Source organism: Colletotrichum scovillei, assembly GCF_011075155.1.
Source record: "Colletotrichum scovillei strain TJNH1 chromosome Unknown Contig00006, whole genome shotgun sequence".
NCBI lineage: Eukaryota > Fungi > Ascomycota > Sordariomycetes > Glomerellales > Glomerellaceae > Colletotrichum > Colletotrichum scovillei.
The window spans coordinates 2,553,489-2,581,086 of NW_023336264.1; the positions used below are offsets into that span (position 1 = coordinate 2,553,489).

Genomic DNA, 27,598 nt, shown 5'->3' on the forward strand with positions numbered 1-27,598 from the left:
TGCTCGCCCTGACTCGATCCTCCTTGGGCCTTTCTGCTTTTACAAACCGCAACTGCCGCGTGGGGTCAATGGGGCTGATCTTTGAGCCCCAAAGATGCGATGCAACTCGACATGGCTCCGTTGCTTGCTCACCGCTATGCTCTGGCGACACCCGGCTGTTGTCGCAGTATTTCCCTCACTCGCAGGTTGCGGCGTTTCTTGCAGAGGTTAGCCGCAAACGCATGGAAGAAGGCAACAGGTGCAACGTCCCCCAGGCTGCCTTACCTGTGAAAGGCGACGAACGATACTCAACACAAGGGATGGCTGTCTTGACAGCCACGCCGACGACCAAAAAGAGGCAACGGCGATACTCTCCCCCGGTTTTCTTCCGCTCAGACAAGGAGCATCCCATTTCAACTGCTTCGCCAAACAGCCCTGCCGAAAGACATGGTCCTAGCAGGCCTGTCGTTGACGGTGTACTATTCATTGGCATTGCCAATTGGCTTGACTTACCCACCTATTCAACGCGTTCCTTCGGTGAACAACTATGTAGACCATTTCGTTCTGGACACTAACTCCTCTGGGGAAGCTTCTACTCTCGTCTGCTGTGGTCCCCATCAGACAACGTTGACACTTGGGCAGGGGCAGTCCCGGAGACCCGCCAACAACGTCCGTTCCGGCGACGCCCAAGACGGGGATTCCCCCGTTCTGGCAATCCCAAGCCACCAAACAGCGCCGTTGGGTTCACGCCCGACCAATGTCGGGCACATCCGTCCAAAGGGCATTTGCTGTTCATTTCAGGCCGTTCCGCTTTATTGACCCATGAGTGACCTGTTCTAGCCTCCGGAAACCGTCAATTCGGTGAAGGAAAGAAAACTCTGAGATGCTTATTCTCGCATCTCGATCTCGCAACGTTTCATCCAGATCGGCCGGCGATGGCGGACCTTGATGTGCTACGTGCGCGAGTTTGATACGAGATGATGCTCTCCACGAAGCTTGGAAGATGCATGCAGCGGACACAAAATTCACGCTGAGTTCTCCACGGGCAGGTTGATGAGGTTTGGAATGGTCTGTTTCCCACGTGGTTTACCACAGTGCCAAGAAAGCACCGTAACGTCATCTGATTTGAGGCCATACAGCCTCCGTAGATTAGACCTGAACTGGCGACTGTGCGGCTGAGTGTGCTGTCCAGTCACGCAGATAATGGCACTCTACATATCGTTGGCGCTTCTAACCAAGTCAATGCCTCGGGAGCTGCATTGCCTAGCAAGACAGGCAACGACACCGACTACAGTGAATAGTCGACCTGAGCACTAATGTGCCGTCAAGCGGCACTTGGCCATGCGTGATGGAACTAGTTCCCATCCAAGCGTAGTCCGTTCTTCCACGTGCCGTGATTAGGCTCGATTTTGTCGACCAGCTCTCGATCTAGTTCACGAAAGGCTTAGACAAGGCGCAAACTGATGGACTATGCGGCTTAGCTTCGCCTTTCCACCATCTCGTCAGCTCGTCAGCTCATCAGAACACATCTTCTGTTCTCAAGAGTATGCCTCAAAGTAGATGGCAGGATGCGGTAGGTTTGTGGCATGTAGCAGCAGACTCAGTAATTGCCGAAGATGGCGCCAATACGGACAAAAACTCTGCTCGTACGCAAGGGCCCGCAACCGGGACCCTCCTTCGCCTCACTTTTGTCCTTTTTGAGGCCAACAACCCGCCGAACCAAAGTATACAGAAGGCGTCCGGCCTTGGAAGATAACTTTCGCGGGCCGGGGAAGACACAAAAGTGTATAGCCTGTGTGGCTGCTTACTTTACTGAATGGACCCTTTGTCCCGGACACCCGGACGAAACTGTTCACGGTGAAGTGAAGTGGGTTTGACCAAGAAAGCCTTTGGTAAAGCGGGATAATAACCCGGGGTTCGTGGTCGACCGCTCCGGGGAAGGTGTCCGGGTCTTCGGCCTGTGTCCGTCCGGGAGACGGTGTGCGGGGGGCGCGCATGTTGACGTTGAATGGAGCTGGAGATGGAGCAGGAGCAAAGGTCGACGGGAACTCTGACAGAAGTTGATTAATGATGAGTTGGCGTAGTCCACATTGTCCACTTCGTGCGTCGTTGGTCTGACGCCGGTCCAGATTGAGCTAGACGACCGTTGATGGCGCCGGACCCAAAAGAGTCTCCATTCCGATGCTGGGTTATCCCGTGGGCAAAAGCTGTCAAAACCACGGCCGCGGATGGTAATCAATGGCGTGCACATCTTTTGAGACTCGGTCTAGGTGAGTTGATGTTTCGAAACGAGTAAATAGACACGCTGTCCTGCTGAGTACGTAAAAGAATCTAAACCATCATCTTTGTCACACCCAGAAGACAATGGGGAGTGGATGAATATGCCATCCACCAATCTCATAACCCCAACCCCCCTGGCTCTATCTAACACGGCACACGCGGGATCTAACCAGACCTCTACGCCAAACTGCCCATGGGATCCCACAGCGGCAGCACAGTCGGCTCCGTCCCAATAACCCCGCGGACCTCCTTGCTCAGAAACCGCGGATCAACAACAGCCTGGTAGACAAACTCATCCATCCACGCGTCGCTCATGACGAACCAGCCCTTATCGCCCGCGCTCTCGCCCCAGCTATTCTGCACCCTCCACCGCACGCTCTCGCCCGTCTCCTCGTCGACGTGCACGGCAGTCAGGACCATGGCGTGCGTCATGGCGCTCTCGCCCGTCCGGAGGCGGCTGGCCTTATCCATGCCCAGCAGGGAGACGTTGAAGCCGAGCTCGTAGTCGATGAGGTCGAGGTCCATCACCCCGGCGGCGGAGTTGCTGAATTTCCCGACGTCGGAGCCGAAGAACACGGGGAGGCCTGCTTTGATCATGGCTACGCAGGCGGATTTGAGGGTGGGCATGGAGACGTTTACGTAGGTTACGCCGCGGCCGCCTACGATGTTGCCGAGGCGGTCTACAGTTAGGAGGGTGAGGGGTTTGTGACGCGGGTCGTGGACGAGGGAGACCATGGAGTCGATTACGGAGGAGGTGATGCGTAGGTCGGAAGAGTAGATGTCGCGGGCGAAGGCCTGGGGTGTGGTTTTGAGGGTGTGCGGTTTGGCGGATTTGTCGAGGTAGGTCCAGGTGAATTCGTCGCGGGGGTTGGGGGGCGGGCCGAGGGCGAGGGTGAGGATGGAGAGGATCTCGCGCATCATCTTCTCTTTTGTCGCTGTGAGGGTCTCTGCCGTGGTTGACGGGGAAGATTGGACGAGCTTGCGGAGGATGAGGGCGTACTCGCGGAGCTTCGTCTTGACGATGGAGTTGAGTACGCCCGAGTTCATGGCGTTCCACGAGTCTGGGTACAGCGCCTGCGGGACGAGGCCGTACTTTTGGACCAGGTTGTAGACCATGTCCCACTGCCCGCCGTCGCTCACGATGTCACCCAGCAGAGCCTGGACGAGGCGTCCGTCGAGGTCTTCCCCCGCGGCTGCGGTGTCGATGATTTGCTCGAGGAAGTAGTTGCTCTTCTCGAGCTTGTCCCAGAAGAAGAGGTAGGACTGGGAGAGCTCGAACGAGTCGAGGGCGTAGCGGCGCATGAGGGCGACGCGGAAGACGTTTGTGGAGGCGAAGAGCCAGCAGCGGCCCGAGGAGCGCTGGTTTGTGATGGGACCGCCCTCGAAGGGGATGCGGGTGTTGAAGATTTGGGGGTCGGCGAGCTTGGTTGCCGTTGAGGTTAGGACTGTGCGGGGGTCTGCTGTGCTCAGGGCCGTGAGGGCGAGTCTGCGGAAGACAGTGAGTTAGCTTTCTGTACCCTTGGATACTCTGCCGATTAGGCTTGGTGAGTGTGTACTTGTTCTTGGGATCAGCGAGGAACCTCGACTGCCAGGACTGCGTCTGCTGGACGGGGAGACCCTCTGGCTCGCGGACAAGTCTGATGTCGCGCTTCTCGTCATCACTGCTGCTGGAGGCGACGTTGACGAAGTCGTCGTCGGTGACTTGGAAGCGGCGGAGGCGCTCGAGGAGGGCCTTTTCGCTGGAGGCGTCGACGGCGGGTTTGGATGCTTGGGAACCCATCTTTGCTGCTTGACTCTGTGTTACGGACTGGATCGTGTGAGAGTTGGTGGTCGCGGTTGAGCTCGAAGCTGAATGTGAAGTTACCTCACAAGTAATGTAAGGGAAGTAAAGGGTGGTAAGACGACGTGTCACGGAAGTCGACGCCGTATTGCTGCAGAAGAGAAATGCGATCACGCAATCGTCAGAGTTCACAAAGCTGGGGAGGTAAGATGAGAGCTCAACTCCAGATCTAACTCCCGATGAAGCAGGCCGGGCTGAGGTTGTGCTATTTAAGACAAAGGAACCGGTAACACGTGTCGTAGTCTAGAGACCCCCGCGACCCCTCACACCAACCATCCTTCGTTCCGATCCGCCTGATACCGAGCAAATGCCACAGTGAAGGGGGTATAGTTGTCTCTCCGGGTTGCTTCGCTTGTGCTTGCTAGTGATCTAGGTAGGGAAGGTCATGAACAAGCTTCCCGGGGTAAAGTTGGGTGTGTGGTGCCCGCACTTGCGCGTCTTCGTCTCTGTCTCACCCTCACTCACTATCTCTCTCTCTCTCTCATTCTGCCTTTCTCTTATCAGTTGGAGTCGAGTCCGAGAAGGGATGGAGGGGTCGGCGATTGCTCTAACGTGCTTCATGGGGAAAATCCAGCCATACAGCGACGAGGGTTTGGGGAACTTTGGGGTTGGGTCGACAGGGATTAGGTGCCCACGAGGGAGCGATTGGAGAGTCACGCACCCGCAGACCGGGGGAATGGGGAACCATCAAGGTGCTTGCTCTGATATGGAATGTCGGAGAGAGGACCACATGATGAGGCGGGCTGGAGGGGATTGATTGGGTTGTTTGTCGTGTTCTTCGAGTTTGTGAGGTTTTTGAGTGATAGCGACGGTTGATGCGGAAGCACACCATGGGGATCCACGATTGTCAAGTGCAGAAACGCTAGTTTATGTGTACATCTTTGTTGCAAGGTATCTCTCGCTTATGGGATTTGGTTTCTGGATGAGAATCGGTTGCTTCCGAATCCTATTGGGCTTGTGTTTCGAGGTGGCATCTTGACCTACTCCTCTCTCTCCAATGATTGAGAGGTACTACCTCAAATCTGGCGTACCAACAGCCTGAGACACATAAGAGGCTGGAAGCAGCAATTGCATTGTTACAGAGCTGGGAAACAGTACAGGCTCGAGCAGGAAACGCGTGGGAGATAAGCACAACACTGCAACCGAGTCCAGATTTGTGCGCGGCGATTCGGAGGCTCCACCGATACGGGAGGTCCGGGAGAGGGTCGGGAAAAGCGGGGCCGAAGGGAACTGGCGTTTTCAGCAACCATCAGGGCTGAAAGCTTGCATTAAACACGAGCTTTCGGATGCGTCAATACAGCTCATTGATACAGTAGGCTTAAGTTAGTTCACTCATCAAGTTACAAAGATGCACGGAAGAAGGGACAGTGCAGGTCAAATGGGGTAGGAACCTACCAAGGTCAGTATAGAACAGGGCACGTAACTCTGACGCGCAGGTAGAGCATACTACAACCCGCATGAGATAAAACTCTAGGGACCATAAAATGATAGGCAGGTGAGTGCAAAGAAAGAGGAGAGGGAAGCGGAGCCCAGCTAAAACAGAAATATCTTTATGCTGTATCGTGGATATTTGTCAGTCCCAATATCCATGTCGCCCTGACGAGGTTTCGCCAGAACGAGGTAATATTGATGTCGATTCGCTTCCTTTCCTCGGACAAAGCCGAGTGTGTTCACTTCGCTAGGATTCATAGATGCGCAGACAACTCAAGCCATACCTGGCTCCAGCGACAGTCTCTGAGATAATCGAAAATTACATCCGCCAATATCAAAGCCATGACCTTTTTCTTCTGTGTTTCTGTCAACACTACCTGTGTAATCTGGCAGGCTGTGAAAGAGCGTTCCGGAGTGGGAACGAGACTCGTTTGCTGAGATGATCTTTGGAATTCATCATTCTGTCTAATCAGTCCTCTGCTTTCACACAGATCATACTACCTCACAGTCGCGAATCACCTCGCCCACTTCATCATGATGAGGAGCTTACGGGGGTTTGAACGTGGTCATCTTTCACTTTCGACTTGACCAGCTATACTTATCCGTAAATTATACGCACCCAACTCGTGACATCAAGCAGTAATTGTTTGCAGGGTAATATTGAGAACGTACAATTGATATAAGGTGTCTGTAGACACGCCTTGATGTGATGTGGCTGACTACCATTGAAGCTGACCACCCTGGGAGTCCCTTCGCTGACTTTGACATACTCTATCCAGGCCGCGATGACAATGTGACGAGCTGATCAAGTATCGCAACTCTAAGTTACGAATCACCTTCTTTAAGCCTAGCTGTGTTGTGATCTTGGATGCAGTAATCATTTCCCAAGTAGATCGAGATGGCGAATCAGTCTTCGGAGAGTTGGTCGTTGCGAGAGTATAGGACAAGTTGACGTTCCGAGTTGGTGGGGAGGTCATTCTCTTACAAATCGGAAGAGAATAACACTGCGTCAAGCTCCACCATAGCATCAACAATTTTTCCTTTCGACTCTTCAATCGGTATCTCTGGTGCTATAAAGAGTCTCGTACACACCAAGTATTCATCAAGTACTGTTTTGCTCAAATCAGCACTTCTGTAAGCTGATGGCTTTGGATGCGGTGAAGATTCACCAGTTCCGAGACTTGTTTCAAGATTCTCCAATGCTTTAGCAACCTTGGAGTCATCTGCACACGTTGGCTGCTCTGTTCTCCATTTGTTGATTCTCAATTTGGCTGCTTTCCAGCTTTCCTCTTTCGCCACAACCGTGTTCTGCATTACGGAAGCCCACTGCATGCCGGGTGTCGTCGGGATTTGTTTGGTTGTGAGAATGTGTTCATCGCATTTTCTCATCAGTTCTCCTACCGAGTCAATTGGTACTTTCTTATCCGTGCTCGCCATGATTGTGGGACAAAGTGATCTCGATGTCTCTGAACTTTGGAATTACGTGTGAATGGGTCAGGCCATATGGAAAGGAAGGAGGAATGGCCTATAAGTAGTCCAGAAGCCCTCTTCATTGCATCGGCTTGCAGATGCTTGACACGAAGAGACTGTATGAACCTGGCAGAAAGGTGGCAGCACCGATGGAACAGGCTGAACCCTCGACGACCGAACTTTTCTTCTTGTTCTTTGTCTACCTAGGTAGGTGTACGTTCAGTCTTTGGGAAATTGGTCGAATCTCTAAACATCCTTGCACTGGCCGAAGCCGCCTGTGGCGGTTTCCTGACCCTTTGTACTTCAACCAAAGGCCAACGTTCACTGTTCAAGAGGACGAGAGTATGACGAAAATCGAGGCGTGATTTCTGAATGACATTGCTTCAGGCTTAGTGACTCGGTGGGATGCGACTGAATAGATGCCGGTATACGATTGAGGGGCCGGTTGTTGCTATCCCTGTTGCTTTGAATCTGAACATCATGTGGCACTGTCACAAGCACGTGATAAAGAACCTCCAAAGATTTAAGGAGTTCCCCTCTGGAATATGAAACCATTGTCCCCGAAAATACATTCAAGTCGCTGTCTCTGCCTTCTCTTTACCGTTTCACAACAAAAAGAGGCTGTAGAGGCTGACTCAATAGCTACCCGGGGTGCATCTCATGGAAGATGTGTTCTTAGGCACCTGTTCAGTGGGAAGTAGGTGAGGTCTGGGGTGTTCAAAATTTGAACGCCCCTAAGTTCAAAGCGAAAGCGTGTTCTGGCCCTTCTCAAAGATCTCTTCAGGCGACCCGCATGTGTGGCAACTTTGTCTTGATATGGGCACATCCTTTTCATCGCTCTCAAGAAGCCCTTTTGGTGGTGGGTGGGGCTCGTTATAGAGGTCGTCCCGCTGAACCCTCACTCCTAGGCTTAGGCCTGATATGAGCCGGGTGGACTAAGCCGAGCCCGAAAACGACTGCCGTGACCCTATGTGTGGCAAGAGATTCCTCTGGGTTTACTCAAGGCGGCAAATAGCTGTATCACATTTCCCTTTCGTCATGATATGCATCGGTACTTAAGGTACTTACTCAGGTAGATGAACTTGCACGGTCTTTGCCGCGCTTATGGTGGTGCTCCTCGTAATGCCCTCTGTATAACCCCAAGTACTCATCGCTTCTTGTTATACTTGAAAACGATGGTGCTCTGCTTATTTTCAAAGGAGGAACTGCCAATTTAGGCGCTTCAATTACTCACCTCTCTGCAGCTGGTAGCTAACAGCTACTACTTTATGCCTCGGCCCTTCCGCTCTTCAGAACCGGCGACGATTGGGTACCGGAGGTCATGTCAATTTTGACATTATTGGCAAGTACAACCAAAACAAGATTTCGGGTCAACCGGTTCTTGTTGTAGCATTAGGGGGCAGATAAAGACAAAAGCAAGAGCATGAGGGACGGGATAAGCCAAGTCGGTGTGCCGCGGCCCGGGATCCCACTATTCACGGGAGGTCCGGACCCGGATTCGGGAAAAGCGGGCACACTGTCTCCGACCAACCGGGCCTTTATTACCTGCTTTCCCGAAAGCTTCAGACGCGTTGAACTCAACATGACTTTCGCAAAGACCAAATAATCATGTAAAAGTAAAGTGAGTGCTATTTCTAACCATGTATGAAGCCACGGGGCGCCGTTTTATGCCGTGCGAACACGTTCATTCGCCTCAGTGCCCTTAACCTAAGTCACACCAAGGGAATCGTCCAGCGGGATGACAGGCTTTGGCTCGGAATATAAGCTCGGCGATCTGATAGAAGACCATAATAGCACATACCTCATTACTAGGAGAGGACTCCCAAGTTCTTGAAGCATGGTCGCAATAACCAATCTGAGGCTCGAACGATATCCTCGCAACGAGACCTCTCCTCGGGCGCTAAGTGTCGGGGCTTCTATTTTCATGTACCTCATTTCTGTAGTCTGGGAAGAATTTAAAGGTAAAAAATCATGATGATTTGCTGAGAAAGTAGCCTGCAAGTTGTTGCGTCCCGTCTAGCAAGTGCATTCGTTCTCGACCATCCAATTCCGATGCACATTCTTCTCCTGCTTGGGAAAGACTTGACAATGATTGTTTTGTTTTATTTTCTCCTTGTGTTCTGCTATCACTATGGCTTTTTCTTTTGAAAAAGATTTCGTGATCGGAATGCTATCGACTAAACGATGGGGTGAGCTGTATGAATGATAAGAACTGTCCAAAGCTCTACTGATCCAAATGAACAAGTCGGAAAACGCCACCATATCTCCTCTAACCCCCCACCTTCCGTGTGCTGAATTTTCGGATGTAGAAGTCTTTCTTCAGGCCGACGTTCGACAATTGCTTTCGTAGCGGTGATTTAGACCTTGAACTCCCCCACTGAGACTCGGGTGCCGTCCTTACTAAAGGTGACGCCTCTCTCCTTGAGAGACAAAGACCGGTCGGAGTCTTTCTCGAAATCTATTTCAAGATTGATTTTGATATTTTCAAGCGACTGATATAACTCTGAATCATGACCCTCTTCTTTCTCTTTTTTTTCTTCTTGAGTAGTGTCGTCGATCATTCGCCTGTTATTGCGAATTTTCAATAAGATGTCTTGCACTACATTACCTCGGTCAGTATACATATTCGCACTACTGATTTGGGATGTTGCGATCCGTTACCTTTATGGAGATCTTCGTTGACATCCTCCAGCATTTTTTCCACGCGTCGTTCTTGAGACTCGCTGAGTCTAGTTCCCGACGTCATCTTCTGCCCTATGCCGAGTGAGCTGCACTTGTTTTTGAACCTGTTCCTTCGCTCCTCCATAATCGTCCACAAATCTTCATTGGAAGACTTAGGATGATCCTTGATCATCTTCTCAAAACTAGCGCTGATATAGCCATCACACTTCTGCTTCATATGAGTTGTACGACTGCGGAAAGAAGTTGTTTTCTTGGGTCCAGCAGCAGGTCCCTTGGCTTCGTGAGCTAGTGGAAACATTGTAGAAACGTTAGTGATGAGCGATTAGCCTAGGTGGCTGAGAAGGACAGAGCAGCCATTTTAAATTCTAGAACAGGAGAGATTCCTCTCGTTCCTGAAATGGCAAACATTTAGGACAAAGAGGCATGTTCAATAAATGCCTTCGGTCGGCTCACCCCGACCAGCCTATGATGGATAAGTTTGAAACCACCAACTGGCCACTTAGCGGTCCAATTTCATCTTTCTCTTTGTCAACCAAGCATTGCTCTGAGCAAGGGAAGCAGTTACCGCCTTACCAACATAAGCGAAATGCTTGTTTGAGGTCGTCTGCGGCGGTTCTTCCATTCCTTACATGTATGCTTCGGCCCAGGATCCCGGTGCGACAATGACGGTCGGAATTGCAGGTATCTGTAGTCACATGCAACAGTTCCCTATGGGCACAGAGATCTCACAATTACGGATATCCTGGAGTCACAAGCAAAGATTCGTGTTAAGTGACTGCTGGACTTTCCTTACCTATCTTAGCCTCGGTTTTCCTCCTTATTCCTTCAAGGCAATGTTGTAAGTGCATTCGCGGTACGTTAGTGACGGCGGCGTGACGGAGGCGGAGGTGGTGGTGTTGGTAGGCCTGGCTAACAGTGGCACACTTCCAATATAGTCAAACTTCACAGCCAAATAGAAGAAGCTTTTAATAATAATGGTCTTTTTTTCTTCTGGGTGTCTTTTTCTACCTTTTTTTGGTCGTTGATAAATTGGGCTATACGCGGCAGGGCGAGAACTATAATAATGCTGGGACAATCTTCAAGAAACAAGATGCAAGCCGGATGAGAGGTGGAACGTGTCCAAAGCCACTTGAAGGAAAGACACCAGCTGAAAAGTGCCGCATTGTTCCTAACAGCCCAATATCCTTGGTCCATATCCTCCAAGTCCGGCGGTGCTGCGCTTGCATACCTTATACAGCGGCTACTCCTCACTGCTGATGTCGATCTCCTCACAGCTCGTTTGGTAACCCCACGTTATGGTTGCCCGCCGTTGAGGTGACACTACGTGCCCGCGGTGACTATTGGAGATTTACGGATGGATCGCTTGGACCAGCAGGCGTTTTGTTTTCTTCCTTTGCCGGCCGCAGGGATGGGTAATTTGGAGGATCGATTTGGTCGAGAGCATCCTGTGCTTTGCTCCGCATGTACTCCAGGGGGTGGGAGGGGACGACGCCTTCCTTGAAATCGCCCGAGAATTCGGCATAGTCGTTCCTGATGAATTTGCAAAGCATTGGAATCTTTTGAAACAACAAGGTGCCCAGTGTTGACTTTGGACCGAGGCTCGCCTCAAGATCTTCCTTCTTGGAACCAGATTCGGACTTGGTCTCGGCGGAAACATTCGTCGTAGGCTTCTCGCCCAGAATTTTGTTACCCACTGTGGGGTTTTTCTTCAACATCTCGCGGACTGTACCACTCCCGTCAGCATTAAAAACCTGAATACCGGACCGTTGCGATGAATTACCTATGATGAGGTCATACCAGAGTAACTCTAAGTACATTTGGATTCTCTTACGGAAGTTCGGGTCTGTCCCAGGCTTCGCCAGGTTTTCGTCGAATATTTTTTCTCCCTTTTCATTCAAGTCTCCGCGCCTGTCCTCACCCATGATTTTGAGAGCCCACTGCATAAAGCTATGCTGAAGCCTCGTAATCGCATCTTTGTAGCCATCATCGGAGGCCTCCGTGATGGCGCTGGCGAAATTCACCAAGCACTTATCAACATACTTGGATGTTTTCTCATGTCCAAAGCTAAAGATGGTGTTTTCGCCTTGGAAGGGACTGCAAATCAGTGTCTCGGCCATGATTATCGTGTAAGGTGGTGTGGTTTCGATTCGGTTGCAGAGATGTTTTGTGAGAAGTGACCAAGCAATTTTGGAAGATGAAGATGAAGATGGCGTCTTATGTATTCCAAAATATATTCAGCAAATGCCCTCGACCGGCTCATCCCATCACGGGTCCGCGATAACTGAGCCTGACAGCACCCACTGAACAGTTGGTGATTCAGACTCTTTATCTACCTTTGTCTAGCTAGTCATCAGTTTAAACTTCTGAGAATTAATTAATGCATTTCAAATGTGACTCCAAATACATTTACGTCCAAAGGTTGAATCCGGCGAGATCGTGTGTGGCGGTTCACTCAGTCCTTTCATCATTGTGGTACAACCAAGGACCGGGCCCCAGCGTGCGAGAGGACAAAAAGCGCAATCGAGTTTTGAGAGACCGCCAGGATGTACTGTACGGCAACGTATGACCGGTAAGAGAACAACTGCTTTACTGCGATCCCATGGAGTAACGCCAACGACAGCGATAGGAGGACTTGTTACGCGATCAAGACTCGATAGTCTTTGGTTAGGTGGAATGTGTTCAATACGAGCTCGAATAGAGGCACCAAGGAAAGCTCGTGGAATTTCCGAGGCGGTGAAACCGCCACTGAGAGAGGTAACCTCGATAGAAGCCTCACCTGCAGTAGCTGAAAGAGGCGACAGAGGCGTAGCTCTCATCGGGCTGGTGCTGCTGATGGTGAGGGTAGTATGTATGAATTTGGCACCAGTCTCATGATTCATTCACTTCCCGCGAGTTCGGAAAGCGAACAAGGTCGCCTGTTCAATGGCTTTCGTCAAGGAGCACATGAATCTCGCAGCCATAGAGGCGGCGAATTGTAGTCTTGTTACTTTCCTCTATTTGATGCCGCCAGAAGATTCCTCCACAGCCATTCTTGTAGGGTTCTCATGGGCTCATACATGTTGAGGACATGGCGCTGCCAGATTGCAATAGTTAAGCACTCACGACGTTGCGGCAGCATATAATTATCTACCTCAAAGTACAATCGATCCGGATGTGGTATAGAACGCCATCACACGGAGCAGACGAGGGCTCACAAGGAAAAAGCGAAGCGCAACTGCGCTCTTGAATAATTGTTGGAGCAATGTCGATGGAGATCATGGGATGAAAGTCTAATGAGTACAGACGTGCCAAGGTCTGGATCTCAAAATCACAGTATATCGATATCTTCGGAGAGCTCTGGCGTGGAGGTTTGATGGCCAACATGAGTCTTGAAGGTTCTCTCTGACGAGCTCAGTGAGGCTTTATGCCAGGAATTTCGTGACCGAGTGAGTTCTAGTCATGGTGGCAGTGATGATCACAGGCACACCTAGCCTTGCTGAAGGATACGTCGTGCACCAGAAGGTTATAGTGCCGCTTGGCAAGCGCTGCCCACAGATGTGATCCTCAAGCTGAATCTTGCTGTCCGGGTACAGCTATTGACTGATGCGGCCAAAACCAAACAGTACAGAACTAATCAAGCAATACAAACGTCTTGCGTCCGAGTGGGTCTGTTGACTGTCATCTTCAGACGGGTCGTAACGTCTAGTCGGACCTTAAGTCCGTTGCGGCTTTAACCTTTAGCTCCGTAAGGTAATTGAAGCAGTTTAACTTACAGTGATGCAGTTCCCTTCTCTCTCTTTCGTTGTACTCAATGATTGGAATCAGTTCAAGTAGAATCAAGCGGCAATCTGTCAAGCGCAGCAATGGAAGGAGATTACCCGAAAACAGTGTTAATCATCGGTGGAACTGGGAAGGTTGGCCGCCAGATCACCAAGCTCTTTGCGGCGACGTCAGTTCAGGTCTATCAAGCCTCCCGCAAAGGGTCGGCGACGACAGAGGCGGGCGCCGAGAACATCAAACCGATTGCCTTCGACTGGGACGACAAGAAGACATGGGACACGGTTCTAGAAGTTGGCGCGACGAGCGTATTCCTGGTAGCGCCACCAGGAGGCCCTTTGCCGCCAGTGGAGTTGTTCATCGACCAGGCGCGACTCAAGGGACGCGTGAAGCGATTCGTTCTGCTGAGCGGAAGTCCAGTCGAGCCGGATATCAATAGCCAGGGGATGGGTCGACCTCATGCCTATCTCAAGCAGCTTGGCGAGAAGAGCGAAGTGGAATGGGCAGCGATCAGACCGACGTGGTTCCAACGTAAGTGCGGGACGATTTCTAGGGGATCTGGGGAAGTGCTATTGCTGATCACTGAACAGAGAACTTTGCGGAATTGGAAAACTACCGCGACTCAATAGTCAAAGAAGGTGTTATCTACTCTGCCACCGGGGACGGAAAGATTCCTTGGGTTGCGACAGAGGATATTGCTGCGTGTGCATTCCAGCTACTTACCCAAAAGGATGCTCCAAACGACGAGTATTTGATCCTCGGGCCCGAGCTACTTAGCTACGGCGATGTAAGTGTAGCTGTCTAACTAGACCTTCCCGCAGTAGAAGTAACGATGTTATACAGATCGCCGAGATCCTTTCCAAAACTCTCGGGCGCGAGATCACGCACAAGAACCTTTCGGTTGACGAGCTTGTGGATTACTATGTTCGACAAGGTCTACCTACACATATTGCGCAGATGCTAGGCAACGCAGACTTGGACATCAAGAACGGGAGTGAGGACCGGATGAACAGCGTTGTTGTCGAGTTGACAGGGAAACGCCCATCACGATTTCGTGACTTCGCGGAGAAGAATAAGAAGACCTGGGCGTCACAATCCTGAAGTATTGTTGATCTAAAAATAATCATCCAATACGAATAACATAAGATGGATGATGATTGTACGCCAACCGTGTCTGAAAGGAGATGCGAACGTTCCCCCTATTTCCCATACTGGCAGTGTCCCGAAGTCGAGTCTCATGCACAAAGCCATCGCTACCGAAGTGCTCCTAATTACACTAGAGAATATCCTAAAGCCAAATAGACGTGAGGCAAATCTTCCTTTGCTCAACATCTCTCTTGCTCTTCTTTCGAGCTCATGTGCGCCGACTCCCTTCGTCTCCCCTTTCTCCATGACAAATGTAGTAGTGTTTCCGCCACGCTCTATCCACTACAAGTCGTCGATGACATATGCGTAGCCGGATTGAACGATTTCTCCCTTTCCGTTGATGGAAACTACACCGGCCGTCAAGTAAAAACGCGAGGCTATCGCGTAGGCAGTGAAAACCGACTCCGATGTTGGGTACGTAAGAAGACAGTTCATCGGGAAACCCACATCATATACGTTATTGAGAGACGAGCGATGCTAATATAGGTGATAAGTTCTATTCCGGAGCTACCTGATCTAGGTAAACCAGCCAAAAGAAATAGTCGCATTCCTCGCAATTGCCAGTGTCACGTTCCACTGAAGTCGCGATAGTACCGCACACTCCCAAGGCCGACGATGGTTTCCTGGCTGCTGATTTGAGAAAGCCCGTCGTTATCCGCTGTCTCCTCCGTCAGGCAATAGCGGCTGTCGTTCCATCCACCTCTCTCTGCTGAACCAAAGGGAGAAAAGGAAGATACATGCTCGGACTCCCGGGGGCCGAACTTTTTGCAGGAATGCTTCAGTGAATACTGTGGTGTATCAATATACCCTCTATGGCACCTTTGCTCACGGTCTCCGCTAGATAAGCCTCGACCTTCTCATCATTCTTCTCGGAGAACAAGAAAGACGTGGACTCGAGGAGCAAGAGGCGCATCGGAATACCGAAGAACATGTACCAGCCGAGGTCAGATCGTGGACCCAGCCTGATGTCGTAGTCTACCTCAATCGATGAACCTAGCGGCAAGGGATCTTTTCGAGTAGCCTCGTCGCCCCTAAGCCGACTATCAGCTCCACGGAGGAGTATTGCTGCCACTTCATTAGGTCGGCTAGTATTCCAAACTATGAATATTAAGGTTGGTGTGATGTACTTTTCTCGAGATAGTGGTGAAGAACTTCCAGGTCTGGACGAAGATGGCTTTCTCGCGTTCACCTCCCATTGAGATTCTCTTATCGATAGCTCTCAACCCGGACAAAGGCTTAGGTCGATCACATTTCTCCTTAAGGTGCCTATTGAGCCAGGTCCTAAAATGAGCCCACAGTTGGTCGACTATGATCTCCGTTAGGTGATAAGGGATTTTGCCAGGAAACTCCACGATGGATCTGAATACTTTGTCGCATTCCTGTATCATTTTGGAGGGCTGGTCGTCAAGGACCTGGGTGTTGAAATCACTAGAAGCCATGATTGTCGTTTGAGGTTTGGTAGTCTTGTTGTCGGGTACGGAGATGTTTCCAAGGGTGATGAGGCCATTTCGGAAAGGAAACCTGACCTCTTTTATAATCAGGAAGCTATACCACTCTGAACATTCAGGTATGACTCTATTGATCACAAGTTCACGATGGTTGAGCTTGATAGCATCACCACCGAACACTCCACGATTCACATTCCCCTCCTTCTTTGTCTCTATAACGATCTGTTAAACCGTCCTACCCGGAGAGAACGATTGATGAAAATCCAAAAGTATTGATGATCCGGTTGAAGAGGGTGGGGGAACCATATGTGGCGGTTTTCCCAGACCCGTGCAACCACACGGTAAATTCACCAGTCTTTCGACACTCACTTTCTGACAATAAATACGAAGACATCCACCCATCCACAACTTCTCGAGCTCCTACCGCCACGGGATAGATATAGGTTGGGGAAAGAGGCAAAGTTCCCACACGTGCAAGTTCAATTGAGGAATTTCCCAAGATGAGTGACAGGTGACGACGCCACGACTTTGGCGGTGAATGGCGGTCACAATGACTTCTGTTCTTCTCATGATGAGGTGGTGTATCGAGAGGTCGAGTGATCCCTGTAATGTGATGTCCATGAATAAACATGACTACAGGAATCACACAAGGCCCTGAAGGTGTGTGGAATTTGGTGGATGAACATGGTCAATTGGTCCATGTACGTTTGATGACTAGATGGGACATAGTAGAGGAGGGAGAGCACCAGCTCGCGCATGTCTCTGAAGATGCCTTGCTGTGCGACAAGCACGCACTTCCAACCGCCAACTCCTCGCCTCAAAGGCTGAAGCTTGATAGATGTGACGTACTGCTAGGAGCTCCCGTAATGAGCTCGAGTTATACCAAGTAGATACGAGAATAGTCCTTCATCAGAAACGCAAAGAAACCAGAGCATCACCAAGGTCACAGAGCATATTTGAGACAGTATAGTGTAGTACCCAACATATGGATTACAGATCATATACAGAGCTACATATCTACGTAAAAGACTCCTGGATCCTTTATCCGTTCTGTTTTTATCCAAAAAATCGACTTCAATTTCTTCCATTACATTTGATCATCTGTAATTCGTACATGACATGTTTGCTAGATAAACCATTGACATAGCGTGATACGCTTACAGACGGGAGCCGTGGATGACCTTGACGTCGACGGCGAGCTCGCGGCCAGCATCGTTGAGGACAAGGACGCGGACGGAGCCACGGCCGGACTCAAAGGCGTTGTTGAGGCGGGACCAGAGGTTGGACTGGTCAATGACGGGCAGGCCCTGCTTGACGTCGCCGGTCTCGGTCATGGCAGTGACGTGACCATCGGCGAGGTCGAGGACGCGGTACTGCTTGAAGACGGGGCCGAGCATGGTCTGGACAACGACGCTGGGGGCGGGGTTGGCGATGAAGGAGGACTCCTCGTGGAGCTGCTTGGTGAAGAGGTCGACACCGAGGTAGCGGTACTGGCCGGTGGCGGCGGAGGTGGAGATCTTGATGACCTGGCAGGGACGGCCCTGGAGCATCAAGAAGTCGCCGAGGCGGATGTGGTGGCAGGGGATGGTGACGGTGTTGGGGAGGAGAGGGGCACCGGAGCCAGAGCCGGAAGACTGGCGGCGGGGGGCGGAAGCGGCGCGAACCTCGGAGACTTCGTAACGGTCAGCATGACCATGATGATGATGGTGGTGGTGATGGGGGTGAGCAATCTTGTCCGCCAGCTTGTGAAGACCTTGACGGAAAGAATGGTAGTGGCCTGGTGGTGCGAGCACCCTTCAGTGTCGGTCCATAGATTGGGGGGACGAACGGCGCAACCAAAACACACGCACACGCACACACAAAGCCCAACAAGTATTGGACGGACAGACAAGCCAGCAAGCAAGCACACGCACGCACAAAAGGGGGTCAAGCAGAGCACTGGGGAGGGGGATTTGTCGACTTACCATCCTCGTCGTAGTAACCCATCTTGGAAGACTTGTGTTGGGGCTTGGAGACGTGAGTAGGCTCGATGGTCTCTTCGGTAACCGTGATGGTTTCCTTGTACTGCTGAGGACGGGGGCGCTCAGACTCGACGGTGTACTCGTCGACGTGGGAGTGCTGGTGGTGGGAGTGGTGATCCGAGTGGTGGTCGGAGTGAGAGTGGTGGTGGTGGTGGTGGTGAGGAGCCGGGTAGGTCTCGACGGTGACTTCCTCCTTGTGGTAGGTAGGCTGGAAGCGTTGACGGTACTGGCGTTCGATTTTATCAATCGGGTTTACCAGGTGCTCGTGGTGACGGGTGTCGATCTCAACGCGAGTGTCGTGGTGGTGGATGCGAGTGTCGTGGAACTCTTGCTGAGTGGTGTATTGAGAGGGAGCAGGAGCAGGAGCGGGAGGGGCAGGGCTGGATAGAAGGAAAAGAAGAGAGAAGTCAGTTGATGTTTTGATGGGGGAGCTTGATGGGGAAGCTTTTTCGCTCCGGTTGACATATTTGACGTGACAAGTGGTTACTTGGCCAACATGGGACTAGGGGGGCCGGGAGGAGGCGTCCAGGGTCCATGACTGGCGGCTCGTAATGGGCAAGGAGGGAAATTTGGCGAAATACCGGGGCCCGAGCTGAAGCGGTCCCGAGCCGGGGTGCCCAGTGGGAGGAGAGGTAGGGGTGTGTGGAAGAAGGAGGAGGAAGATGGGTAGGTAGGTGAGAGATGGTTGCCAAGGGGAGGAGAAGGGGCGGTGACCGGAGTGACGCGAGTGGGTATGTGTTGTTTTGAGGTTGCATGGGAAGAGGGAAGCGGGAGTGAGGGGGGGAAGGGGGAGGCTGGATGAATCGATCGATGCCATGCCATACATAAGCTGTGATGGGCACATCCGGCCGCAGGTAGAGGTAGAGAGAGGCAGAGAAAGAGGATTGGGCATAGAGATAGAGAGAAACAGAGAACAGATAGAGAAAGACCAAAACATACCAGTACTCCTCACGGTAGTTGTGGGACTCGTAGTGGACACCGGGACGGTGGTAGTGCTCTTCGATGCGGACCTCTTCTTCGTAGCGGTGCTGCTCTTTCCGAGGGGGAAGAGGCTGCTGCTGCTGCGGCTTTTGCTGCGGCGGCTGCGGCTTCGACTCGGCGATGGTGGTGAAGGAAGAGTATTGACTTTCCTCCCGTCCGGGCTTGTTGGGCTTCTTCTCGGGAAGTTTGATCTCAAGCTCTTGATGCGTCTGAGTGACTGTTTGGGTCTGGGTTTGTGTCTCACTCTCCTTGTAGGTGGAGGGAAAGACGCTAAAGGGGACGGGGACACGAGCTTCAAAATCCAGATTGGCGGCCTTGGGGGCGCAGAGAGGAGAATCTTCTAAGCGTTCCTGAAGTGAGGAAGGCAAAGAAGAGTATCCTCTTGCTTCGTTTTCCTAAAAAAACAAAGGGGAAGAAAAAGGTGGGAGAAGCCGGTCGTTCAAGTGACACGCGCTTCTGCTTTTCTCTTCTCTTTTGGATTTGGAGGAAAGGGGGTGTGCCGACAGAATGGTGAAGTTGGGCAAAAAGGGCGATTGAAGCTTTGGAGATGGATGGAGAGGAGAGAAGAAGGAGGGAGAAGAGGGTCGTTCGAGATGTGCGATGCGGATTGGGTTTTGAAGACGGGGGGTTTGGGGGGTGATGGTTGGACCGAGCAGCAGAGCAAGCGGCGAGTGAATGCAGTCCTGCAGAAACCGAGGGCTGCGAAGGGTTGCCGGGGCAAGGGGTGAAATGTTGTGTGTGTGTGTGTCTGTTGTGTGTGTCTGACTGTCTGTTGTGTGTGAGAGTGTGCGAGTGTGTCCTCTTGAGACTCTGGTCTGCTATCTTGGATCCAAGTGGGACTCGAGACTGGGATCAGTGTCTTTGTGGGTGGATGGACGGCTGGGAGTGGATGCGGAGGAGGCGGGTTGGATGATCTGGATTGGACAGGATTAGATCGAGTGTGTCTCGTTTTCTGGGAGAGAGATATCAAAAGATGTGAGAGGAGAGAGAGACCAACCGAGAGTCTGTGTTCTGTCTGAAGTGGGTTCAAGTTGTGATGGATGGTGTGCGAGGGTGAGAGATGAGGAAGATGCCTGCAGAATGGCAGGAAATGGTAAGGTATGGATAGTAGTACGGATAGGACAGACAGAAACTTGAGAAAGACGAGCGATTCCAGCACAAAGTGCGCCGTGTGTTGTGAGGGAATGTTGACATTGGCTCCCGTCTCCTGCATCAAACCAGCAGTGGATATTCCGTTTGTTTATTCCGCCCCGAAGAGGACTAGTCTGGGGGATGGGAAGTGGAGATTTGACATGGGGGAAGGAGAAGCTCGGAGCTGCAGCTCGAAGCTTTGACGCCCTGGAAATGTGTACATAGGTACAAATCACAGCTACTTGGTTGCAGTTAACGCCTTGCATCTGAGGTGTCCAGGCCAACGGTACCCAAGTCAGGCACCAGTTTTGCTCCGGCGCGGCAGGTACCGGGCACCACTGCACACTTTCCCATTCTCCATTTCGATGGCGACCTGCCCGACTGTTTGAGGTGAGGTGGAAACGTACCGACCACCTCAGTACAACGCTACGTACCTGAGCTAATGGAAGGAACCTCGGATACGTACTCCGTACCCGCTGTCTCGTCCCTCCCGTCCTTTCCCATCTGATTCTGACTGCCCGTGCCCGCACATGTCGCACACCTCACCTCAAAAAAGCTCTCTCTTTCGAGTCTCACCACTCAATCACTGCGCCTAACCGCGTCAATTGACAGCCCGACATCTTCGATATGGAGTCAATTGATTTAATGGCCCATCTTCATGCAAGTAATAACTATTCGAGTCATTCACATGCGATGAAATGTCATCCTACTGCATGCAAGATGCTGCCGACTCGATGGACCACCACAGCACCAAAGCTTCTACAGAGCTCAGCTCTCCCACCCCATACACTACTACGTACACATGGGCACCCACACACCTCTTTTCCCTAGCGCTGCAAAGTGTGCCAGGCAATGTCGGCAGTAATCGCACCTCCAAGACGCCCGCTTGCGCAAGCTCCAACAGTGGACCTCCCAGCATTGATTATTGACCACCGTCCTGGATAAGTTAGAGCTGCTGGCCCGACCGCCGCGACCAGCTTCGTCCTCGGCTGCTTGTTTCTGGGTCCTTCCCTTCACACCAAGATTACAGGCGCCGTGGTCGATCAGCAACAGAATAACCCCAACTTTGCTGGCTGGGCTGGCCCTGACAAAACACCCGAGGCTGGAGCAGAGAAGAGGAAGAAACTGGGACCTTGTGGTGCCAGGAAGAGGGAACCCCAGATTCTCACCATCGGCCAGAATCTGCAATTTGTTATGGTATCCCGTGGCCCACAGACATTCCCACTCAGGCGCCGTGATGGGCGCCACAAGTTCGAGAGGCGCCAGTCTATGGACTCATTGGACTGTCACTGTGTTCTTGAGCATGAGGCGACGAACAGGCACTAACGATGGGCCGTGTCGAATGCCTCCATGCGTCCAGCTGCATTGCTGACGGCTGTCGCGAATTGCGCTGATGCTCCCGACCCTACGAAATACGCTCTGTCTATGTCGCCTGTCACATCTGGCAGCTTGTTGACACGCTCGTCAAGTTACGGATACAACAAACAAAACACCGACTTGGGGCTGGGTACGAAGATCGTCGCTTCGCCCACGGCCCAAATGCCCGCTATCGACCGTCTGCATGGTCCGCATAGCCTGACCGCGGCAGCCCGGAAACTCAATTGGCCAGTCGTGGAGCTTCCCCAACCACCTTTCAGCTGCAATCGCCCTTCCCGGCTTCTTGTTTCCAGGGTTCTCAGGCCGGCGCCTGCTGCTGAGGCCCTGCGAAAATCAGCAATTGACCACTTTGCAACTTCTCACACCAATACGGGGGATCCAATACTGGGTCTCCTACATCGTGGACCACCTCCATTGGACTGTCTGTCTGCAACCGCCGCACAACTCATGCAAGTCGACGGTCGCACATGCAAAACGAGGCTGGCTGGCGGCTTTGCTTTTTCCAGGGAGGCCTACGACGTGGCCAAGGCAAAGTACCCTACCTGCGGTCCTGCCTACCTCACGGATCCCGCCCGCAGCGCCCGAGTGGGGCTTCAAACCATTGATGGATCTCAGCAGTCAGATTCCCCATTTCCCCTGGATCCATCAGAGAGTCATAGAGACGCTGCTCCGTCCCAGTTTTGCGCTCCCACGAGACTCTGGCACTCTGCAACGGGGGAGGTTGGAGCTATTCATAATCACCAGCCTCCCGTCCTTGGATCATCCCAATTGGCATCATATTGTCAATGGTTTCAAACCAAAGCCATCAAACCAGACGAACCGGTCGGGGCACACGGGCGGGAGCTTCCTTGCAACGCACCTGGTTGCCGTGACGACTGACTGGCCCCGGCTCCCGCGCTAACTGTAATTGGATACCCTTTCTTCGGCACTGGACGACCATCGCTCTCCGCCGCCGACGGGATCGAACAGAGGATAACAGATGTGATTGTCGTTCGTATGGATGGATCACATGAAAGTCAAAAGAGCTGGGGAATGTTTCTTGCCGTTGTCGGTTAAACGAGAGAGCCATGGGGTCGCTGTGAAGGATGGATACAGGAGATCGTCTCCGAAGAGGCCATGGGGAGACGGCAGTTGGCCAACGAATTTGAGGACCGAAACCTTGAAGTGAATGGCGATATTAATCACGTCTTTGCGAAAGGCACAGCTGATACTCCGTATACTCCATGCCGGCTGCATGTCCATGGCCTACATTCTTCCTCGTTGAAGGCTAAGACTGGTGAACAATGGCTTCGCTGCGCGGGTTGACGCATCTAGTAGAGTCCATGCACTGCTTGTGTTTAATTCTGATTTCGTGTTGCTTCAGAAAGTTATCGTCGACCTCAAAGTTCGAAGACCGCACTGGAAAATGCCACTATCAAGTACGCGCTTGAGCCGTTAGACATGGATATTATATCTGTCAAGCTATTAATACTACTTTGCAGTCCTTTTAACATGCTGAGCCGCACCACCTATAGAGTGACATGTCGTAGTGGCATGCTACCAAAACCGCCATCAAGTGTATTATCTTGAATGATAGCCGTCCTTTGATGGAGAGCGTATAGCCTATTCCTTGATTCAAGGCTTTGTTGATTCAAGCATTCAGACACATGTGATTGTAAAGGATCAATTGAAGATTGGCAAGCCTTGGACTGATTGTATGATCAATTCACTTACAACGTTTCGAGTGAAACTTCAAAGACAAAGACTTTCGCGTATCATTTGAGCTGGCATCTGTCACCACGAACCGGTGGCATGGAGCTCTAATTTAGTATGACAGCTCTTCGTCTTTGCTTGAAGCTCGAAATGTGGCGCTAGGAGCTCGGTGTGCGTCATCACGGCCAGCTCGGGATGAGAGATGAGAAATCACAATGAGGCCAATTCCCATCAATGAAGCCCATAATCCGAATTGAAATCACCTGGATCTCTTACCACGTATCAATAGTCACACAAGACTGAAGAACTATTTGGATTTCCTGACAATTGGCAGAAAGACCCGACGAACGTGGAGTGAAGTCCCCGGTGACAAACCAAGCACGTGACGTCATCGTGGCGCATTCCACATTTTCAAAGCTCCTCAGCCACGAATGCCCCGCGATTATTCATTTGCATCACGAATTCCTGCCCCTCACTGGCAACGTATTCAACTCTCTGCAACACCAAAGCCGCCACAAAACAGACTGGCGCGCTCGCTTTGCTAACTCGACCTCGTACGAAACCTCTACGACTCGACTGCCGCAGTCATGAAGCAGCGTTTCTCCTCCATCGACGTCAAAGTCATCGCCCACGAGCTCCAAGAGAGCCTCACGACCCTGCGACTCGCCAACGTCTACGACCTCTCCTCCAAGATCCTGCTCCTCAAGTTCGCCAAGCCCGACAACAAGAAGCAGCTCATCATAGACTCTGGCTTCCGATGCCACCTTACAGACTTTACGCGCACGACCGCCGCGGCGCCCTCGGCTTTTGTGGCGCGGTTGCGCAAGTTTCTGAAGACGAGGCGGTTGACGTCTGTTAAGCAGGTTGGAACGGACAGAATTCTGGAGTTTCAGTTTAGCGATGGCCAGTACCGCCTCTTCCTCGAGTTCTTTGCTGTAAGTGGCTTGATTTATCTATGTGCGACAAGAATCCAACCACTGACTTTGTCTTTACGCAGAGCGGAAACGTCATCTTGACCGACGCCGACCTCAAGATCCTCACACTCCTGCGCAACGTCCCCGAAGGAGAGGGCCAGGAACCTCAGAGAATCGGGTTGAGCTACTCTCTAGACAACCGGCAGAATTTCAACGGCGTTCCCGATCTTACGAAGGAGAGAGTACGAGCGGCGCTGGAGTTGTCAGTCAAGAAGAGCGCGACAGCTGTCTCTGCGGGGAAGAAGATCAAGACGAAGCCTGGCGACGAGTTGAGGAGGAGCTTGGCGACGACGATCACCGAATTACCGCCTATCCTTGTCGACCACGCATTCCAGATTACCAAGTTCGACGGCACCAAGAAACCCGCCGAGATTCTCGAGGACGAGTCGCTTCTGGATGCGCTCTTGAAGGCGCTGACCGAGGCTCGGAGTATTGTGGAAGTTGCCACCAGCTCTGCCACGGCCAAGGGCTACATCTTTGCAAAGTACCGATCGAAGCCGGACGGCGCGCCAGCAGCGGAAGGAGAGGAGGCGAAGAGATCGGATCTTCTCTACGACGACTTCCACCCTTTCTTGCCAAACAAATTTGCAAACGATGCCTCCGTCAAAGTCATCGAGTTCGATGGCTACAATAAGACTGTTGACGAGTTCTTCTCATCTCTGGAGGGCCAGAAGCTGGAGTCAAGACTGACTGAACGAGAGGCTGCGGCAAGGAGGAAGCTTGACGCCGCGAGAAACGACCAGGAGAAGCGCATCGAAGGACTCCGAGAGGCGAAATCCCTCAACGTCCAGAAGGCTACCGCGATCGAGGCAAACGTCGAGCGTGTGCAGGAGGCGATGGATGCGGTCAATGGGCTTCTACAGCAAGGCATGGATTGGGTCGACATCAGCAAGCTCATTGAGCGCGAGCAGAAGCGGCGCAACCCTGTGGCGGAGATCATTAAGCTGCCGCTGAAGCTTGCGGATAACACGATTACCTTGCTGCTGGGAGAGGAGGAAGATATCGAAGACGACGAGTCCAACTACGAGACCGACTCTGATGCATCCGACAGCGACGAGGAAGAGACCAGCAACAAGCAAAAGACCTCAAAACATCTGGAAATCGACGTTGATATCACCCTTACGCCATGGGCGAACTCCAGAGGATACCACGAGCAAAAGAGGAGCGCCGCTAAGAAGGAGGAGAAGACGGTCTTGCAGTCCCAGATCGCGTTGAAGAACGCCGAGCAGAAGATTCAGGCTGAGCTGAAGAAGGGCCTCAAGACGGAGAAGGCTGTCCTTGCGCCAATCCGGAAGCAGATCTGGTTCGAAAAGTTCACCTGGTTTGTCTCGTCTGATGGATACCTGGTGCTGGCAGGCAAGGATGCGCAGCAGAACGAGATGTTGTACAAGCGCTATCTCCGCAAGGGCGACGTCTACGTTCACGCGGATATGCACGGCGCCGCAACCGTCATCATCAAAAACACTCCCAGCGACCCGGGTGCGCCTATCCCTCCTTCGACGTTAGCGCAGGCAGGCACAATGGCCGTGTGCAGCTCGAGTGCGTGGGATTCAAAGGCAGGTATGGGTGCATGGTGGGTGAACGCCGACCAGGTTTCCAAGTCTGCTCCTACGGGAGAGTATCTCCCCACGGGAAGCTTCATGGTCAGGGGTCAGAAGAACTTCCTCCCTCCCGCACAGCTTCTGCTCGGTCTCGGCATCATGTTCAAGATTAGCGAAGAGAGCAAGGCCAGGCATGTGAAGCACAGACTGTATGAGACGGCTGATGTTTCGGCTTCGGCGGCCGATAGCGCGGCACCAGAGACTGCGACTGATGCCGCTCAAGCTGATGATGACGTTCCTGATGATGCCTCCGATATTGGCTCTGAGGACGATCAGGAGGATGAGAAGCCGCGGGACAACCCTCTGCAGAATCTTGGACAGAGTGGACAGGACGACTCAGAAGAGCAGCTTGCATCTGAAGAGTCCCCTGCCGAGGAATTGTCAAACCTCAAGATTGAAGAGGACAAGCCTGCGGAACAGTCTGCGGAGGATGAAGCCGAGACGGCAGAGAAGGAAGATGAGGACAACGAGGAAGAAGACGGGGATGGCGACGAAGAAGAGAGCGACAAGGCAGCTACGGGACAAACATCAACCCCCGCAGAGCCGTCCGGTGCACCAAGCACCGCCGCTACCGAGAAGCAACAACCAGCCAAACGAGGCCGACGCAACAAAGCCAAGAAGATTGCAGCCAAGTACAAGGACCAAGACGAGGAGGACAGAGCAGCAGCCGAAGCCCTCTACGGCTCCGCGCGCGGCAAGCAAAGAGCCGAAGCCGAGGCGCAGAGCAAGGCTGAGCGAGAAGCCCAGCTGGCGTACCAAAAGGAACGTCGCCGCGCGCAGCACGAGAAGCAGCAAAAGGAGACGGCCGAGCATGAGGAGATTCGCAGGCTGATGAACGAGGAGGGCGTCGAGGTTCTGGATTCGGATGAGCTGAGCAAGATGACGCTGCTCGATTCGTTGGTCGGGTGGCCTCTCCCCGGCGATGAGATTCTCGAGGCGATCCCCGTGTGTGCGCCGTGGACCGCCATGGGCAAGTTCAAGTACAAGGCCAAGCTCCAGCCTGGCGCGGTGAAGAAGGGCAAGGCGGTGAAGGAGGTGTTTGAGAGGTGGAAGAGCGATTCGTCCAAGAAGGGGGCGCTCGACGAGCGGGCGCAGGATAAGGAGAAGATGTGGCCGAGGGAGGTTGAGCTTATGAAGGCGCTCAAGGCGGAGGAGAGTATTAATGTCGTGCCGGTTGGTAAGGTTAGAGTTATGATGTCTGGTGGGAGTGGAGGGTCGGGGGCCAAGGGGCAGCAGGGCAAGGGGGGACGTGGCGGGAGGGGATCGAAGAAGAAGTAAGGCTGATGAGTATGAAGTTGGTTGTGAGGATGTAGATTTAGGTATGCATTGATTGTATCTATAGAGGGATCCTCAGGTCTCTAGAGGGAACTTGAGAACAACAATCGCATCCATCACCCGCGCTTCTTCTAGTCATTCCCGTCTATCGATGAATCTCACCTATCCCACCACCCTCATTATCATGGACTTACTTCTTCCCTCTCGCAATCTCAAAAGCCCTCAAGATATCTAGCTTCTGATGCTCCGAAGTCCACTCAAACACCCTCTCCCCACACCGATCAGCACGCACCTCCTCCTCCGTAGCCCAGACGAAATCGTCGTGTTCCTCGGGGTCAATCTCAACCTTCATCTCCCCTTCTCCTGTGGTTTCGGCTTCCACGAGGTACGTATACTTCCTCCACGCATCCCGTCCCTTGAAGAACTTGTGCGAATCCTTCACCACCCCATCTCCCGCAGCCGCCCCCTCCTCCCCCTTCCCCTCCCCCGTGACCGCACCATCGTCAGACAATCG

General features: G+C 52.3%; 5 protein-coding genes across 5 annotated transcripts; 2 read left to right on the plus strand and 3 right to left on the minus strand.

Moving 5' to 3' along the window:
• Positions 1-2,202: 2,202 nt before the first annotated feature.
• HER10_EVM0011006 (peptidase C1-like family protein) lies at positions 2,203-4,481 on the minus strand. Its single transcript, XM_035480448.1, has 2 exons — positions 3,816-4,481; positions 2,203-3,745 (listed from the first exon to the last, which is right to left on the minus strand). Exons 1-2 carry the CDS (start codon positions 4,037-4,039, stop codon positions 2,437-2,439), a joined length of 1,533 nt encoding a protein of 510 aa, XP_035333323.1. The 5' UTR covers positions 4,040-4,481; the 3' UTR covers positions 2,203-2,436.
• A 6,538-nt stretch (positions 4,482-11,019) lies between these two features.
• HER10_EVM0010267 (uncharacterized protein) lies at positions 11,020-11,799 on the minus strand (the record flags this gene model as incomplete). Its single annotated transcript, XM_035479732.1, has 2 exons — positions 11,020-11,405; positions 11,463-11,799. 2 exons carry the CDS (start codon positions 11,797-11,799, stop codon positions 11,020-11,022), a joined length of 723 nt encoding a protein of 240 aa, XP_035333218.1.
• Positions 11,800-13,524: 1,725 nt separating this feature from the next.
• On the plus strand, positions 13,525-14,539 carry HER10_EVM0010114 (AFUA_2G17970 family ergot alkaloid biosynthesis protein; the record flags this gene model as incomplete). Its single annotated transcript, XM_035479584.1, has 3 exons — positions 13,525-13,969; positions 14,029-14,225; positions 14,282-14,539. The coding sequence occupies 3 exons, from the start codon at positions 13,525-13,527 to the stop codon at positions 14,537-14,539; spliced, it is 900 nt and encodes a 299-aa protein (XP_035333202.1).
• Positions 14,540-17,189: 2,650 nt separating this feature from the next.
• On the minus strand, positions 17,190-20,247 carry HER10_EVM0005478 (uncharacterized protein; the record flags this gene model as incomplete). Its single annotated transcript, XM_035475093.1, has 4 exons — positions 17,190-17,809; positions 17,997-18,433; positions 18,993-19,384; positions 20,179-20,247. The coding sequence occupies 4 exons, from the start codon at positions 20,245-20,247 to the stop codon at positions 17,190-17,192; spliced, it is 1,518 nt and encodes a 505-aa protein (XP_035332633.1).
• Positions 20,248-23,511: 3,264 nt separating this feature from the next.
• On the plus strand, positions 23,512-27,087 carry HER10_EVM0010291 (uncharacterized protein; the record flags this gene model as incomplete). The annotated part of the gene is made up of 2 exons (XM_035479755.1): positions 23,512-24,169; positions 24,232-27,087. Exons 1-2 carry the CDS (start codon positions 23,822-23,824, stop codon positions 27,085-27,087), a joined length of 3,204 nt encoding a protein of 1,067 aa, XP_035333224.1. The 5' UTR covers positions 23,512-23,821.
• Positions 27,088-27,598: the final 511 nt, after the last annotated feature.

What these genes read in the sequence shown, in the direction of transcription:
- HER10_EVM0011006 (XM_035480448.1), bottom strand. Translation starts at nt 4,039, where the DNA reads ATGGGTTCCCAAGCATCCAAACCCGCCGTCGACGCCTCCAGCGAAAAG. An exon ending in CTCGCTGATCCCAAGAACAA is followed by an intron (nt 3,746 to 3,815) that starts GTACACACTCAC and finishes TGTCTTCCGCAG; the next exon opens with ACTCGCCCTCACGGCCCTGA.